The 18,478-nt window shown below is 34.0% G+C and overlaps 1 protein-coding gene across 3 annotated transcripts in view; it reads left to right on the top strand.

The window, feature by feature from the left end:
* Nucleotides 1-18,478, top strand: part of CEP290 (centrosomal protein 290) — a 93,825-nt gene that overhangs the window by 60,559 nt on the left and 14,788 nt on the right. For all 3 annotated transcript variants that reach the window (XM_060111777.1, XM_060111776.1, XM_060111778.1), the window contains exons 37-44: nt 1,755-1,968; nt 2,923-3,060; nt 5,218-5,439; nt 5,789-5,911; nt 9,816-9,961; nt 10,306-10,461; nt 12,862-12,985; nt 17,187-17,321. In XM_060111777.1, the coding sequence (XP_059967760.1) occupies nt 1,755-1,968; nt 2,923-3,060; nt 5,218-5,439; nt 5,789-5,911; nt 9,816-9,961; nt 10,306-10,461; nt 12,862-12,985; nt 17,187-17,321 (1,258 nt within the window). The remainder of the gene's footprint in view (nt 1-1,754; nt 1,969-2,922; nt 3,061-5,217; nt 5,440-5,788; nt 5,912-9,815; nt 9,962-10,305; nt 10,462-12,861; nt 12,986-17,186; nt 17,322-18,478) is intronic.

Consider the following 18,478-nt stretch of genomic DNA (forward strand, 5'->3'; position numbering starts at 1 on the left):
ATGTGGAAGTAATTTGAAAATTGTAAAGTAACATATAAATATAAAACTTTTATTTACATATCTATAACAGTTTCTGGCATACATTAAAGGCTCAAATATTTGTTGAATGAAAAATTAACCAATCTTTTTTATTAACCACAGTGACAGTAGAGGACTCACAGCATTCTCTATATTAGAGATTCTAAACATTGTTCAACCATTTATCAGAATGTGTATTTTAAAACTAAAATAGGTTTATATTTAGGTATTTTGTAATCATTGTAGAACTATCTCTCTGAGGCTCAGTTTCTTATCTGAAAAAAATAAGAAAGTTAACTACTTGACTTATAATTCCATTCCATCTCTGAAGCCCTTATTAGAACCTTTGGTTCTTTTTTCATTTATCCAAGATGCTTCTGACAAAACTAACACTATTTGTGCTTAAGAAGCTGCTACTTTAAATAAGTTATTCTCTAAGAGAAAAGAGAATTAGCAATAGCATATGGTATATTTTCAATCTAATTTTCCCCATTCTGTTAAATTTTATACATGAGATGCTATTTTTGATATAGTAAGTTTCTGTCATATTTCAGAGCATAAAATTTCTTGCATTTCTGAATCTAATTCCTGGATGTAGAAAATAATCATTTTTTTTGGCATTACCTTGTATATATAATTTTTTGCCACATGAAATACTTGAAGTTGTTGTTTTGTACCTTACCATGTCATTTTAGCCTAAAATTATACTTCTATTCTTTGTGTGCACATTGGCATACATATTTTAATGCGTCTTAAGAAATTATAGTTCTTTGTCATTTTTTTAGTGAAACCTTGTATTTTTACAATTTGATGATTATTTAAAGTGACAAGTTTTTGCTATAAGCAACAAGTCTCAGAGTGTTTAATACCTGTTCGTGGTTTAACAGACCTTCCTCTCACTGATCAAAGTTTAATCATTTGAATCTCCATATTGGTGACCTTATTAATGCAGTGTCTATATAAGCACAGTGAACTGGATATAATTCAGTTTATAAGGCTAATTAATACTGAATGAGCAGTAGGTTTAATTGAATTAACTAAGTCTTTTGATAGTATCTACTTCTATATAGTATACAGCTATAGATAGAGTTATAGATACAATACTAGTGACTTTAGAACCATAATATATGTGATTTCTGTGAAGGTTTATATTTTGTCTTTGTAACATGTCGTTATAGGGCAGTGGTTCTCAAGCGGAAGTAATTTTGCTCTCCTCTCCCTGCTCCAGGGACATTTGTTATTGTCTGTAGACATTTTTGATGAACAACTAGGATGTACTACTGGCATCTGGTTGGTAGAGGCAAGGAATGCTGCTAAATATGTTTTAAAATGCATAGGACAGTAACCCCCGCCCCAATAAAGAATTATCCAGTCAAAAATGTCAATAGTGCCATGGTTGAGAAATCCCTGATACCAAGGAAGCAGTCACATCTCGCAGGAGCCATAATATCTAAAGTGTTATTTTGTTCATTCTCTATATTATTTCATCTAGAGCCACAAATTACTTGATGCAATTGCTGCAAAAAATAGTAGAAACTGGAAGAAAAAACTCTATTTTATGTTAAGTTTAAGAGTAGTTAAGTAGAATAAAGAATTGTTCATCTTTTGGATTTGGATCAAATCTTAGATTTTAAGTATGCTGAGGACCAAACATTTGTTCTTTGTAAAATTTGTGTCAATCAAATTGTTAATTGCAGCAACTACTCTATTAAGTACATATGTTTGCTTTATATTAGGCTCCAAGAAAATCATGCAGATGAAGTGAAACAAATAAAAGCACAAGTAGAGGATTTGAGGTGTCTTCTGGCCCAGTCACAAAAGGAGTCGCAGAGTTTAAAATCTGAACTTCAGGCTCAAAAAGAAGCAAATTCAAGAGCTCCAACAACTACAATGAGGAATCTAGTAGAAAGGCTGAAGAGCCAATTAGCCTTGAAAGAGAAACAACAAAAAGTAAGTAACAATAGAAAATTATCAATATTTAAGAAAAACATGTGGTAGATTGCTTTTACAGAAGATTTGTAGAAGATGATAGCATGTATCTCTCTCGTAATAAAAAGTATAAGCCTTATCTTGAGCCGGGTTGGGTCTTTATAATTCTTTTAAATAGCTTTATAGATTGGTGTTGTTTTTAAGTTCAGATATAGTCTAATTTATCTTTTTATGTTTTCAACCTGATTTGTGGGTTAGCTGTAGGAAATAAAGGGAAATCTTCATTACATTATTTATTTTCTCTCCTTACCTATTAGGATTGTATGTTACTGAGGCTATTTTGAACAATTTGAATAATCGAAAAATTTTAAGTAACTTTGGGGATTAAGAGGGAGTTAGGATAAGAGGGGGAAAGATTAAAGAAGGAGACCGCAGAGATAGTGTTATGAAAAGGAGTTGGTCAGTGGATTAACAGATTTATTAGTTTTTTTATTTATCTCAGATTTTATATACTTAACTGTTTTAGAAGGTGCTGCTGTTTTTCTATGCCAGCTCATGAAATTTATTGGCAAATTTTAAGCCTTCTAATCTTGTAACTTTCCTTGTCTGCTTACATTCAATTAATTTCACATGGAAGTATGTACTAAGTGAGTAATTTAAATAAATATTTCAACTTGGAAGTTTGAAAACAAAACATGCCTGTGTTTTGTAGTACAGATTGCTTGATTTGATGCTGGGTTCTCAAAATTATTATTATCAAGATTTTGAATTCTCACACTCAGTTTGGAGAAAATTGAATTCACTTACTAAAGGAAATTCATTTGAAAAAGTTGGGTTGTTAGTTTGTGAATTCTGTTTGATTAAACACGTGGTATTTTAGGAAAACAGTTTAAAGTAATAATGCTTATGTATATTTTGTATTGCTTATATAAAATACCAATTTTTCAAAAAAATTATGTATGTTGTAACTTTTAGGCCCTTAGTCGGGCACTTTTGGAACTTCGGGCAGAAATGACAGCAGCAGCTGAAGAACGTATTATTTCCACGACTTCTCAGAAAGAGGCAAATCTCAATGTTCAACAGATTGTTGATCGACATACTAAAGAGCTAAAGGTGAGTATCAACATGTGTGTTAATATAACAGAATTCCTGCTAATTCCCATTGGAAGAGAATCCACTTGGATATATAGTAATTTTAATAATGAATAGGAAATTTATTCTAATGAATTATTGGTAGATATACACATGTCCACACAGTTGGGGTTTTTTTAATAAATTTATTTATTTTTGGCTGCTTGGGTCTTTGTTGTTGCGCGCAGGCTTTCTCTAGTTGCGGCGAGCGGGGGCCACTCTTCGTTGCAGTACGCAGACGTCTCATTGCGGTGGCTTCTCTTGTTGTGGAGCATGGGCTCTAGGCGCGAGGGCTTCAGTAGTTGTGGCGCACGGGCTTAGTTGCTCTGTGGCATGTGCGATCTTCCCAGACCAGGGATAGAACCTGTGTCCCCTGCAATGGCAGGCGGATTCTTAACCACTGCGCCACCAGGGAAGTCCTACACACAGTTTTGAACACTAAGCATCTTTATTGTACTCACTGAATATCATCTTGGGGATTAGCAAAGGATAGGCCATTATAAGCTATTTCTCCTAACAGAATTAAATTTAAGAAACATTTTTCTTAGGATTTTAAATTCTATATTGATAAGTGAGATAAGTGTACAGATTCCTTTGTTTTTGTTTTATTTCTTTTGCCTTTTCAGAATTTTCCATTTAGTTTTTGCTAAGTTCATAATATGAGTTAGTTAGCTTTCCCTTTTTAGCCCCTGAAATAGTTTATGGAAATCTTGTGGTCCTTGACATTTACTCTTCAGAGCTGCCTAACCTTAAAGCCTTTTCTTGAAGTTATTTATTATTTTTTGACAATGTATTTTATTATTTTCTTACCCAATTGTTAAGTTTGGTACTGTATAAAATTTTTTCTCCAAAACATATACATTTAATGATGATTTTCAAATTCCTTTACATAAAGTTTCATATAGTATATTTTGAGTAAAATGAAGAATCTACTTTGTATATGTTTTATTTTGTTTGTAATTTTTGTTTGCTCTTGGTTTATTTGTATATACCCTTCATTGCCATTAAACCATATACCCCTTCATTGCCATTAAACCATGTAAGGACTGGATTTTAGTCAGATTTTTTAAATCTCTTGTGCCTATCAAAATTATTAGCATAGTTGACTGTAAAAATCCATTCAGTAATAAATTTATAAATAGGTATAGCCCTTTGATGATGTCTTCTTCAATACCTTTCTCTTTGCCTGAAATTTCTTCTCTGAATTCTTTACATTCTTCCAGTCACTTTTCTTGAAGCCTTTTTTGACTCTCCAGGAGAGTTTGTTTTTCTCGTAACTGCGCTATAATACTACTAGTTTCCTATTAGTGCTATTGGTAATCCCTTTTGGCCTGTAATAATTTATTCAACAAGACATATAGTAAGTACCAGTATTCCCATCAATGTTACTATATGGGACAGCTAAGAACTCCTTTTTAGTGACTTATATATACTGTCTAGTATTGTGAGCTACCCTTTTATGTCTTGTCTTTACAAAGTAGATTAGAAACTACTTAGAGTAAGAGATTTTGTTTTATACTACTCTTATGCTTCAGTGTTCAAAAAAGAAATTGCTGTGTACGTTGATATGTACTTGTTTTTCTAATAAATTAATTCAGCCATAATGAAACATTTGCTTATTTGATAAAATTTTGGTTCTAGGTGTTTGTTAAAGATGAATTGCTTTAGACTGCTTCTTCATGTTTTGGGGTTTTTTTCCCCTCAAAGTAGTTGGTTCATTTGAAATGAAGCTAGAAAAATTTATGTAGTTTGTGGTGTTTTTTTTTTTTGCATGTATGTGCTTAAAAATTTAGACTGAGGGCCTCCCTGGTGGCGCAGTGGTTGAGAGTCCGCCTGCCGATGCAGGGGATACGGGTTCGTGCCCCGGTCTGGGAGGATCCCATATGCCGCGGAGCAGCTGGGCCCGTGAGCCATGGCCGCTGGGCCTGCGCGTCCGGAGCCTGTGCTCCGCAACGGGAGAGGCCACAACAGTGAGAGGCCCGCATACCGCAAAAAGAAAAAAAAAAAAAAAAAAAAAAAATTTAGACTGAAACTTTCTTCTTAGTAAGTATTAATGGTGTACTTTCTCTATTATTGTTGCTTTTATCATTGATACCTGCTGAAGATGCATGAATTAAACCTTTCTTTATCTTGTATTAGTCACAAGTTGAAGATTTATGTGAAAAAAATTTAAAACTTAAAGAAGCTCTTAAAACAAGTAAAAACAGAGAGAACTTACTAACTGATAATTTGAATGACTTAACCAGTGAACTACAAAAAAACCAAAAAGCCTATAATAAAATGCTTAGAGAGAAAGATGGAATTGATCAAGAGAATGATGAACTGAAAAGGCAAATTAAAAGATTAACCAGTGGATTACAGGTAATTTTATATTTAATTGTGATAATGTTTTGATTTATAATATGCAGGTAGTAGTTTATTCCCACTTTTTCACTCTGTCTATAATATTTGCTGAAACTAGCTTTCAAATCACTTTGATTAATGTAGTTACTAATTCTCTCAGTGACCTTTACTGTATTTGTAGTTTTAGGGTAGCATATATTATTAAAATACAGAAGTAGCTACCATGTTATTCTTAAATATCAATAGTGTCATTTAGAAAGCATGGTTAGCTGTAGTCTCAGAAAGTTTCTACAACTGGAGTATTTGTTGTGTATTTTGTTTGATACTTTTTTATTTATAAAATGTAAAAATACATCTTATTTTTCAGGGCAAAGCTCTGATAGATAACAAACAAAGTTTAATTGAAGAACTCCAAAAGAAAATTAAAAAGCTAGAAAGCCAACTGGAAAAAAAGGTGGATGAGGTAGAAATAAAACCTATGAAAGAAAAGGTACGTGAAGAAATGTACTGATATGTTTAAGGTAGTGATAGAATTAGTTAAATATGTAATTGAAGAACAGATAATCATTGATCTGAGGACATGATACATATACCATAAATGGTACTGGATAACATAGAGAAGTTTAAGACAAGTTTCTGTCCTTTAGGAATTTACAGGTCTACTTGAAGAGACACCAATAATGTAACTCTTATTCAGAAATTACTATATCATCTTCCTGATGTTCAGTACATCCCAAATCCCTTCATACCATACATATCCAGCTGTATTTATCACTTTTCTCAATGTAATTGTTTATATAGATTGGTTTATATAGGCCTTTGGGAAAGAAAGCTGGGCATTTTTATTCTGCTATCTTGACCCAAATGTGTCCTTTTTAATCCCTCAATGAACTGGACTATTATTTCAGGGTAAACAGAGTGACTTGGAGTATATTCAATATTTGCAGTAATAATCAATAACCAACCCACTCATAAATTGATTCTGTACTGTGAGAAAAATAGCTTAAAATTTTCTTACAAGTTAACTAGTAAGCTATTTTGTAGTAAAAATTACTGATAGACATAACCCAAGGAAAAACTAAAATTGGCTAAAATCCACATAAAAATATGTTGTAAATAATAAACTGGAGACTTAAGATATAAGTAGCATTGAAAATATCAAAAGTGACCTTGGAAATATTGGTGTTACTAGTAATGTTTATCCCTGAAGAAAATCTCAGTGGAGGAGCCATAATTAGGAAGAATTTTTATTGTAACGTTTACCCAGAAAATATTCATATCTATAAGATAATTTCAATAACATGAAAGAAAATTAAGTATCTTTAATGGCATTGAATAGAAAATAGGTAATGGGATTAAAATGTCTTAGTAGGATATATTCTAGAAAAACATTTTCCTTATGAAAGTTTATCATTGTCAGTATAATTTTGATCTAAATGTTTGCATTTATATATATGGAACCACAACATACTTGTCAGAAGCTTTGCTGGTGAAAACTGCAAGGTCAAAATGTCCTTACTCTTCAGGATTGCTTTCTTTGCTGCCTCCCTACTTGGTCATAAGTCTAATCCTTGGGTACTAGTTCCTAACCTGATTCCTATCAGAATACCTCAGTAGCCTTGTGCCTTTGCCTGGACCTCTAACTTCTGTGCTTCAGTTTATTTCTCCTTAAAATAGAAATAATACTATTTGTAATTCCAGCTTCTCAAGATTATTTTGATATGAAATGAAATAATATATGAAAGTCTTTGTAAGCCATCAAGTCTATACCAGGGTATGATATTAGAAAAAGAATGAGAACACAGAGCTACAATAATATTACAGTCTATATTCAGGAATCTGATGAGAATATTCTTTCAGATTCCACAGCACTGGTCATTTCTAATTTCTAATTTTTTTTTTACTCAAAAAATGGTTTCATATTGAAATTTCAACACCTTTTTCTCTGTAAACAATGTTTGAGGGGCTTCCCTGGTTGCGCAGTGGTTAAAGAATCCGCCTGCCAATGCAGGGACACAAGTTCGAGCCCTGGTCCGTGAAGGTCCCACATGCCACGGAGCAACTAAGCCTGTGCGCCACAACTACTGAGCCTGTGCTCTAGAGCCTGTGTGCCACAACTACTGAAACTTGCGCACCTAGAGCCTGTGCTCCGCAACAAGAGAAGCCACTGCAATGAGAAGCCCACACAGTGCAACGAAGAGTAGCCCCTGCTCGCCGCAACTAGAGAAAGCCTGCGCGCAGCAACGAAGACCCAACGCAACCAAAAATAAATTAATTAATTTAAAAAATAATTAATTAATTTTAAAAAGAAACAATGTTTGAGGCCTATCTATATGATAACAAAACCCACCCCCAGTCCTTGCATTCCTGTTTCTTACACTTCTCTGCTTGTCTCTGTAGCATTTATTACTATCTGACATACTAGAAATTTACTTATCCATGTGTTCATCTTTTGGACTGTTAACTTTGATGGCAGGAACTTGGCCGGTTTTGTTTATTTTTGTATCCTCAGCCACGGGAACAGTCCGTGTTATGTAGTAGATGTTCAGTATTCGTTGGATGAATGAAAATTTATTATCCTGAAATTTATGATAAGAAGCTATTGGTACAGAAAATACAAAAAGAGAACTTCTCGTCCTCTCTTCTCCTCTTTTCTCCCCCAGTCGAGATCAGACCGTTGGTGACATTTGCCTTTGTTGTTTTTCTGTTTATTTTTAAATCACTTCAGTCTTGTTTCCCTACTTCACTCCTACTTCAGAGAATAATATCAGATGGGATAGAACTGCCCAATCTCTACAGAGTACACCATGCTGCAGAATTGTTTACATATACCTTTTGCCCTCAACTAATACCTACATTTCTGGAAATACACAAAATTCCTTGTATGTATTTTAGAAAAAAAAGAAGTTAATAACTATCAACACTTACTGAACTTTTTTACATTTTTTTAAAGGATACATGTTAGCTGAACTAGATAAATAAGGTAAAAAATTGGCCAGTATGGGAGAAGATCGTTTTGGTAGGGCTACTTATCTTAGTTGGGTATTTGACTTTAAACTGTGGCTTTTAATCCTTTCAGCCCCAACATTCTCTTTTATAGTAAATACAGTGCTTCATAATGTCCCCTTTACTATTCCAAATGAAATTTTTAGTTAATATAAACTACCTACATGCATAATTTCAAAATTTCACCGTAAATGCCCTAAATGAAATATGAAGGAGAAACATAAAAGGAAAATAATTTATAAAAATAATAAGCGTATTAATATATTTTTCATAATTCACCATGTAAATGCTTCATAGAAAACATAATGAAGTAGTCATGTGCTTCCACCTTTAGGAAACATCGATATGAATTCAGAGCTACAAATGCAGACTAATACAAATGTGGCCTGTTGGCTCCCCACATGTCACAAAGGCATTGCCATTTGTTAATTTGATTTCCAAAATGGTAAACAGTTGTTTCTGTAGTTCTCCGCAAAGTTACGTCTGTAGTCTTTACTTTTATAAGGCTGCTGTATTCCTAGAAAATTCAGTACATAGTAAAACCATTAAAAAATTGCTTGGTGGAAAGGACATAAAGTCTTAGCTCAGACAATTGTGAACAGAATTTTTAACTATATGAATGTTCAGTAGGACACTTGATATTTCTTCAGTGCATGGGACTGTTCTGCATTACATAGACTTTCCTTGGACACCTTATCTCAATTATAACAACCCACAACACCTAGCCCTGAAGTGTCCTAGTTCCTTCCCTTTTTGTTTTTTTTTCAAGCACTTATCACCAGCTAACATACTTCAAAAATCTTTTTTTCTTGTTTTTTGTCTATATTTTGCTCCCTTCCCTAATCCAGCCAACCAACCAACCAACATAAACTAGACTGTAATACCCATGAAGATAAGCCTTTTTTTTCTGGTTTATTCATTGTTTCTATTCCTAGTACTTAGAGTAGTACCTGGTGCATGATTCACGCTAAGTAAATATCTGTTGAATAAGAGAAATAATGTGCATTTGAAGATTTGAAGGAGTTGTGATACTAGGAGATTGCTATGGGCTGACAAGATCGGGTTGGTCATTTATACATATACATTCTTTGTTGGAAGTTTACTTTAGTCATCATCCATTTGTATTAGACTCCTTTAGGAGTGTTGGCATTAGTCCAGACTGTTCCCCAGAATTTTATCTGTCAAGTTATAGAGTACAGAATCTTAGACTGAAGGGCATTTTTGCTTACAGCTTGGCAGGCCTAAAGATTCTAGAAGTGACATAGCAAAATGAACCTGTTTACGTATTCTTTAGGAAGTATTGGTTTACGATTGTTCTAGTAAATTGTAATTGATCATTCTAAAAAACAGTATTGGTAATTTTCTTCCTCCTTTGTTATTATTTACAGAGTGCCAGAGAAGAAGTAATTAGGTGGGAAGAAGGTAAAAAGTGGCAAACCAAAATAGAGGGAATTCGAAACAGGTTAAAAGAGAAAGAGGGGGAAGTCTGTATTCTAACAAAGCAATTGAATACTTTGAAGGATCTTTTTGCCAAGTGAGTTTAAATTTAATGTAAACCTAATTAATTATGTATAGTCTTTAATTGACCTGGAAGTTATATAGTTTTTGTGTACTTGATAATATGAAAAATTTTTTAGTTTTAATTAGCATTTATTGTCTATAGTTCACTTTTTATTTTCTTTAAAATGTGTATTAAATATATTTTAACAATTTATAAGTGTAGTTTCCTATAATTTTGAAATAAGTTAGCTCATAAGCAAATACAGAATGATCCAATTTTTATATATTGGCCTTACAATAAGCAAGCTGTAATTTAATAAATTGAACAAGCCAAACACTGAATGGTATATTTTCATGATTCTGTATTAAATCCCACAGAGCTGATAAAGAGAAACTTACTTTGCAGAGGAAACTAAAAACAACTGGCATGACTGTTGATCATGTTATGGAAGTGCGAGCACTGGAGTCAGAAAAAGAGTTAGAAGAATTAAAAAAGAGAAATCTTGACCTAGAAAATGACATATCATATATGAGGTAAGCTAATACATGGAAATGTAGAAACTGATATAATAAACATGTGCCATCTTAAGCTTGGGTTCTGTTGATTCTTTTCCTATGAGAGTTGAGATATTCCTGCTTCTTTTTATGCCACATAAATATGGATTATATTCTTGAACTTTTGAATATTATATTCTGTGACTCTGGATCTTGGTTAAATTGTATGGAAAATGCAGATATATTTTTGTTTTAGCAAGTCTGGATAGGTTCAGGCCCCATGTGCTAACCTGCTTTATGTGGGCTATGGTTCCGGTATCATTTTCAAAGCTTTTACAATGCTCTTTGGCTCTGTTCTGCCTATGCAACTCCCTATTGACAGTCTGCTATGTGGGCTGTCTTCTACTTCGAACCAAATCTGTTGCCCTGTTGCGCCCTGCACTTCAGCTGTTGTGCTCTTGTCTGTAGCAAAGCCAGCAGCAGGAGGCAGAAAGGCGATGTGGCGGAGGGGGAGGGGCACTACTTTGCCTTCCCACCTTATTAATTACAGCTCTACCAATTGGAGAAGAAAATTCCTCTCCCTAAAAATTTTGGCTCCTGTGGGTTCCCATTGCAGCCTCTGCCACCACTGCCTTGGAATTGCCTGAGGGTTGGGACATGAGAGAATGCATAGAAGAGAAAAATAAGAGGGATTTTTGCTCTGTCTGTGAGAATTGTTAAGCACCCTTTCTCCTTACTGGAGCTAGAACTTTAAGCCTTGCCTGGAGCCCTCTCCCTCTGTGCTGACGCTCACCTTCAGGTTTCAAGCTGTGTTGTATTCAGGTCAGGAAATACTAGAGGAAAGGAAAAGGTAAATTTACCACCTGTTTGCTGATATTTCAGATTCTTGTGTTTTGTCCCGATCTGTAAAATATTTACTTTTCAAGGTCCTTGTGAGCTTTCAACCTACATTCCATCTCATTTCCTTCTAAGTCATTGTTTCTTAAGTTCTTCAGAATTTTCCTTGATGGAGAAGAACAAAATGATTGAAACATTTTTCTTTGTTTTGACATCTATTTATAGCTACTGTCGGGTCCTAGCCTCCCTGTTTTTCTTAGTCTAAACATATGTTCAGAATAAAACCGAATCCTTTTATTCTCCTTGCAGTTTTCGCAAGGATCAAAATATTTGAGCTTTGAAACCTTCTAATACTTTTAGATATTTAATAGCTTTTTTTTTAACATCTTTATTGGAGTATAATTGTTTTACAATGGTGTGTTAGTTTCTGCTTTATAACAGAGTGAATCAGTTATACATGTACATATGTTCCCATATCTCTTCCCTCTTGGGTTTCCCTCCCTCCCACCCTCCCTATCCCACCCCTCTAGGTGGTCACAAAGCACCCAGCTGATCTCCCTGTGCCATGCAGCTGCTTCCCACTAGTTATCTATTTTACATTTGGTAGTGTATATATGTCCATGCCACTCTCTCACTTTGTCACAGCTTACCCTTCCCCCTCCCCATATCCTCAAGTCCATTCTCTAGTAGGTCTGTGTCTATCTTCCTGTCTTACCCCTAGGTTCTTCATGACCATTTTTTTTTCTTAGATTCCATATATATGTGTTAGCATACGGTATTTGTTTTTCTCTTTCTGACTTACTTCACTCTGTATGACAGACTCTAGGTCCATCCACCTGACTACAGATAACTCAATTTCGTTAATAGCTTTTTTTCTAATATGAATCTGTGGAGGCTGAAGTAATTGGAGAAGACTTTATAAAAGAGATTGAACTTGTCTTAGTTCAGATGTGAATTTCCGAATTTTATGAATCAGGTCTAGATTTTAAAGGCAGAAAGGACATTCCGAGAAAACAGAACCCTAGCAGAGACATAGTGGCAGGAGTGAATCTTTCATGTGTGGGTAAGAGTGGATTTATTTGCCGAAGTAAGGGAAGAGTCCTGGACAAATGTGCTGAACAGGTGTGCTTGTGCCAGATAGCGGAGGGCCTTGTAGGCCATGCAGGTGAGTAGTATAGATTGAAGAAATAGATTATTATCTGGCTCCACTAAGAACCTTATAAAATCCTTGACCATCTTGAGAAGCACATGGATGTTATGAAATTATTATATAATGTTTTAAAAATAGCAGATATTTTTATTCAGCTATTTTACACAATCCCCAAAATAGATACATGTTCTTTACAAATATTAACGTATATATTTTTTTAAATCAAAATACCCTTTTTAACTCATAGTTTAAAGGAGGCCAGCCATGAATCCTCTGTAGAGGATCAGTTTATAATATAATCATGTTTTAATTTGATTTTTGTAAAGTTTTCAAGTTTTGTAGAGTTTAAAAGAAATACAGTGTTAAAAATATTTTTTTCTATTTTTTAATATGATAAAACAGTAAAAAGTTGGAAGTTTGAACAGTAAAGAGTCTGTGATTGTTGTCCATAGGACCCATCAGGCTCTTCCTCGAGATTCTGTTATAGAAGATTTACGTTTACAAAATAAATACCTCCAAGAAAAACTTCATGCTTTAGAAAAACAGTTTTCAAAGGATGCATATTCTAAGCCTTCAGTAAGTGCACATCTTTTCTTTTCACTTTTTTTATTCTAAAGTTTAAAAGTGAAATCAACTTCTACCTTTACCTAGCTAAAAACAGTAGATCCTTCTCATTAATATTAATGCAATAAATCCAACTTTTATTTTTACTAGATAGTGATGTATGTTAACTTCTATAATCCTTTTTACATAATAATGGTAAACTTATGATTCTTATGCTTTGCATAAAATGTCATTACACATGATTTCTGGAGATTTTAAAATGTAGTTATGAGTTTTGCTGTGACAAGAGCATATAGTTAGATAAAATAGGAAAGTATGTTATAACATTATTTCCATTCAAATATGTGATACATTTCTCATTTTTCTTTATAAAGTCTAATTAATGAAGAATTATTTGTTGTATCTTATTTTAAAACATTCATGTGTATATTTTTATTATTTTTTTCCTTTTCTTTTCCTGTTTCTTCTCTTTCGTCTGCTTCAAGCAGAATCTGTTATGTGACGCAGCTACACTTTCTCCTCTTGCTACCAGTGTTAATAAATACAGGCATAATATTTTTCACAAAAAGAACAGTTTACACAGGAGCCAAAAAAAACCCATAACAGTACTCAGAATTAAAAATAGGAAAGGAATAGATGTTAGTGACAACTTATATCATCAGGTACCTAGGAATATTCTACAGTGTTACAGTAATGAAGAAAAACACAAAGCAGAAGATATTGTAGATCCTACTGGGTTAAATAAATCTGAGTCAAGACCAAATAATAAATCAAGTCCATTTAGGTCAACTAATGGTACCTTGACGGATTTTAACTCCAATTTTGAAAAGGAACCAGATTGTAAAGTTGAAAAAATTAATCAAGACTGTTGTGAAAATAATAAACAGGAATATAAAAACAAGGAAGAGAATGAGCTAGGCAAGAATGAGAAAGAAAAGGGACACATAACTGAAGATGTGAGTCACAACAACCACATGGATCCAGAAGAATCTGCTGGGGAGGACTGTGGTTACGCCACAAGCGCTGCTGCAGTGAGGCAGTGTGCTGAGGAGGATGCACAGGCAAACTCTGAAACTGATGTCTCAGTCCAGCCAAGAAATGAAGCGTCCCAGGTTTGAGTACATGGCAGTCCTTTATTCCTCCCTTGGCTGAGTTTTCTCATAGCAAGTGGTATACGTATATGGTGCAAATGGAAACAAATTGTGTAGGATTTGTAAAGAATATTAATTGTTAATAAACTTCTCCTTAAACCCTAATATTTGACTAGTTCCTACAAAAACTTAGTGGTTGTACGTTTCCCGATTCATTTTAGTACTCACTGTTTTACCATTGGTATTGGTATTACCATTAGTACTCACTGTTTTACCAAGTATTAGATTAGATAACAGAATAACAAAAATAAGGCACTTTAGATGAGTTCGTTTTGCCTTAGAAATTCCTACTTCGGCATGCTGTAAAATCTCACTGCAAGTAAAATTTCACTACAATGAATAATATCCGTAAAAATCTGGTATGATGCTGTGTAACATTCTAACATATATAGCAAGTTCCTTTGATGGTCTTTTTGCCTTGTATTGTAACAGATACTTTTTTATAATGAGAAAAGGAAGGTTACATGTATTGCCTAGGTATAGTTTTCACAATACTCTGCAGAGAATTATTTCTACTTTATGTGGGAAGCTTGGAGAATAAGTAACATCTCTAGTGATCAAGAAGATGCAGAACCAGGATTTAAATGGAGGTCTGATTCTACAGTTTATGAACTTTCTACATACACACACTACTTTTGGTCAATTTATTCAACAGAATAAGAAGGTTGTTCCCAGTTGAAATCAAATAACATTCATTCATTCATTCATTCCTTTCCACTTCAGATATTCCAGTCACTTAAGTCCTCATTCTCATTAAATCAGACATTTAAATTAAGAGAAAATGGATGAAAATGTCTTAATTCTTATTTCGTTTCCTTATCCAGGTACATAATGCTTCTTTTTTTCACTTGATAATAAGTAATTGAGAATTTGAGACTTCCACTGTGTGTTATCACTAACTCTCATCCACTAAGAATTTGACTTTTGGCAGTGTATACCTTTGAACAGGATTCTTCTTCTATAGAACAATTTGGAAGTCCCCCCAAAATTGATTATACAAGAATTTTATTTATTTTACTTTTATAGAAGTTTCATTAGAATTTATTTTCCAAAAATTTGGACAATCTCAACTAATACTTTTAGTTTTGTTTTCTGAGAACAGGAGGAAAAAATGATCCACATTCACTTACACAAAGAATTGCATCCATATTTTAGTGAGGAGAACTGTTGAAAAAATTCAGCAGTTCATGTAATATCATCAGATACAATTATTCTCTTCTGTGAATGAAATTTAGTATATTTTATATCTATCAGTTAGGGGTACTTATTATCATTTATTAAATAGCTATCATAGACTGAAGAGATGAAGTAAGGGAGACAAAAGAGCTCAGGGATAGGGAACTATAGATTTCCATGTCTGAAGAGACCTTAAAAATCATCCTGTCTAGTGCCTTCATTTGTAAGATGCAAAAACCAAGGACCTTGCAGGTGGCATGATTTGCCTAGTGTTAACCTTAATAGTAGTAGAATCAGAATGTATACTTGGGTTGTCTGACAGAGAATAAGTAGGAACATATTGCTATAGTTTACTGACACCATGCAATATGTCTGTCTTCTTTTTCTTGCCACTGTATATGTTCATACACACACATATTCCCTCAAACAGTTAGAAATCAGGTAGATACATGCAGTGTTTCTGCCAGTGTTGTGTTATATGCCCTCAGGTCAGAATCAAAGGTCAGCCCAGAATTTCTTTACATTTCTGTATCCTATTTTCTAATTTCTTTACTTTTACTGTATTTTACTTAAGAAAACTTTTTCTTTTTTTTACTTTTCTTTTTGGCCTAATGGTGAATATGTCAGAATGTATTTAACCTACTGCTAATTAAAAAGATGTTACAGAGCCATGTATAATAAATGTATTTATAGAATATTATACTTTAATAATAATAATGTAATGTGTAATATATAAATATATTATATAATAATATGATAGTCATCATAATGTCTGTGGATTTATTGAGTTGATCGTCGATCAAACCAATAGAGAATGGAATGGAGGAGAAAAAACTAAAGCTGTTCTGAGTGCTTTCACAAAATTATCTCATATAATGCTCTTAACAAGTTTATGAGGGTAAGGGGTATTCTACCCACTTTATAGGAAAAAGTAACCAAGCACAGATTTCTCTTTCAAATAATCTATAGCTTAGAATGAGAACTGAAATTGAACATAAATAATAACCCAAGGTGAATTCATGCCAAAAGAAATGCAAATAAAGTGTTACTGGATTTCAGAGGAGGGAGTGATTACTTTAGCTCAAGGAATGATGAATAGCCTTCTAAAGGAGGAGGAATTGAGGCACTTTTTGTAGGCTTGCAGATTTGTTTGCTAGGGCCACCATAACAAAACACCACGGAGTTGATGGCTTAAACAACAGAAATGTATTCTCTCACTTCTGAAAGCCGGAAGTCCAAAATCAAGGTATCGGCAGAGTTGATTGCTTCTTTAGGCCGTGGGGGAAGGATCTGTTCCAGGCCTCTCTCCTTGGCTCATAGATGGCTAGCTTCTCCCCGTCTCTACAGTGTCTCCCTTCTATGTATGTCTGTATGCCCACATTTCCCTTTGGTATAAGAACATCAGACCTTGTTGGATTAAGGCCCACCCTAATGATCCTGTTTTAACTTAGTTATCTCTGAAAAGGCCCTATCCTCAAATAAGGTCATTCTGAGGTACTCAGAGGTAGGACTTCACATATGAATTTGGGGCTGGGTGGGGGTTGGGGCATGAGACAGTCTGTAACAGGTAACAGTACTTTTTTTTGGACTGGAAGGACCACCACAAATTCGTTTAGTCATTATGAGAGTATATATGGAGGCATTATATGCGTGGACATTATTAAATCACACTGACTTTGCTTTCTATATTAATTACAACAGACTGGTTACCTTTTCTCATGTGAGTTAGTTTGTTCGCTTATGGTTGTTTTCTCTAGAGCTCTCCAATTTTCTCATTCCTTTGAGGGAAAAATGTTCCCTTTCAGCGTAGTGTTCTCTTATCCAGTGTGTCTTATGTAGCTTTTATTTGTTACACCTTAAAAATATCCCTAACTTTTTTCCTGAAGACTTCAGGAATAGAGTCAGATGATCATTGTCAAAGAGAACAGGAGCTCCAGAGGGAAAACCTGAAGTTGTCATCTGAAAATATTGAATTAAAATTTCAGCTTGAACAAGCAAATAAAGATTTGCCAAGATTAAAGGTAAATTTAATATTCTTTATTATAGTTAGGAAATCTAATGCCTTTTTCTCCCTACTTAATTATTATGTTTACCATGTTAGCTTTTGAAGAAGTCAGAAACTCATATTGATAAAATATCATGGTACTGTTATACTTTCTACATTTGCTCATTTAACAGTTATTTGTTGAGGGCCTTTTTTGTGTCAGGTACTCTTCTAGGTGCTGGTAAACAGCAATCAAAAAAATTCTTGCACTTGTAGAGCTTACATTCCAGTAAGGGAAGGCTCATAATATGTAAGCAAGTCAATATATAGTATGTCAGCTGATGTTAAAGTGCTAAGAAGAAAAAGCACAGTTAGTGTGAAGGGTGTGTGTGTGTGTGTGTGTGTGTGTGTGCGTGTGTTGCATAGGGGTATAGCTGACCCTTGAACTATGAGGGTCCACTTATATGGGGATATTTTTCAGTAGTAAATATTGCTGTACTACCTGATCCGTGGTTGATTGAACCCACGGATGCAAAGGAACTGCAGATATAGAGGACCAACTATAAGTTATACCTCCACATTGTTCAAGGGTCAACTAAATATGGGATTGCTTTTTAAAATAGGGTAGTAAGGGGAGGCTTTCTTAATAAAGTGATATTTTAGCAGAGAGCTAGGGGACAGGTAAGGAAGTAGGTCATACAGATACTAGAAAAAGAGTTCCAGGCAACAGAAATAGCAAGTTCAAATGTCGTGTGTGTGGCAAGATGATGGTTGGTGTATTTAATTAACAGTTGTCACACTTTAAAATATTAGGATAGCTCTAAAAATATAAAGTCTTTAAATTAAAATATTTTAGGATAATCGTCTCTTTTAGAAATTTTACTTTATTTTGATGTTTATAATAAGTTTATTTTTGGTTTTCCAAATCTTATCCTATTTAAGGGAGTCCTTTTCTCTTGACTGACTGTTTCATTTGTGTTTTTTAACTTAGAATATCAGCAATCTGTTAATTCCACTGGTAACGGTATAATTAAGCTATATCCTGCTTCTCATTCTGATTTTTACACTTAGAACCCGTGTCAGAAGATGAGTTGTCTCTTTCTCTGTACTATATGGGTAAAGTTCTACATATGCAATCTATGGGAGAGTTGAAATCAGGAGTTCTAAACTCAAATTTATGTTGTATACTAAGGC

This window comes from Mesoplodon densirostris, chromosome 11, assembly GCF_025265405.1.
Source record: "Mesoplodon densirostris isolate mMesDen1 chromosome 11, mMesDen1 primary haplotype, whole genome shotgun sequence".
Lineage (NCBI taxonomy): Eukaryota > Metazoa > Chordata > Mammalia > Artiodactyla > Ziphiidae > Mesoplodon > Mesoplodon densirostris.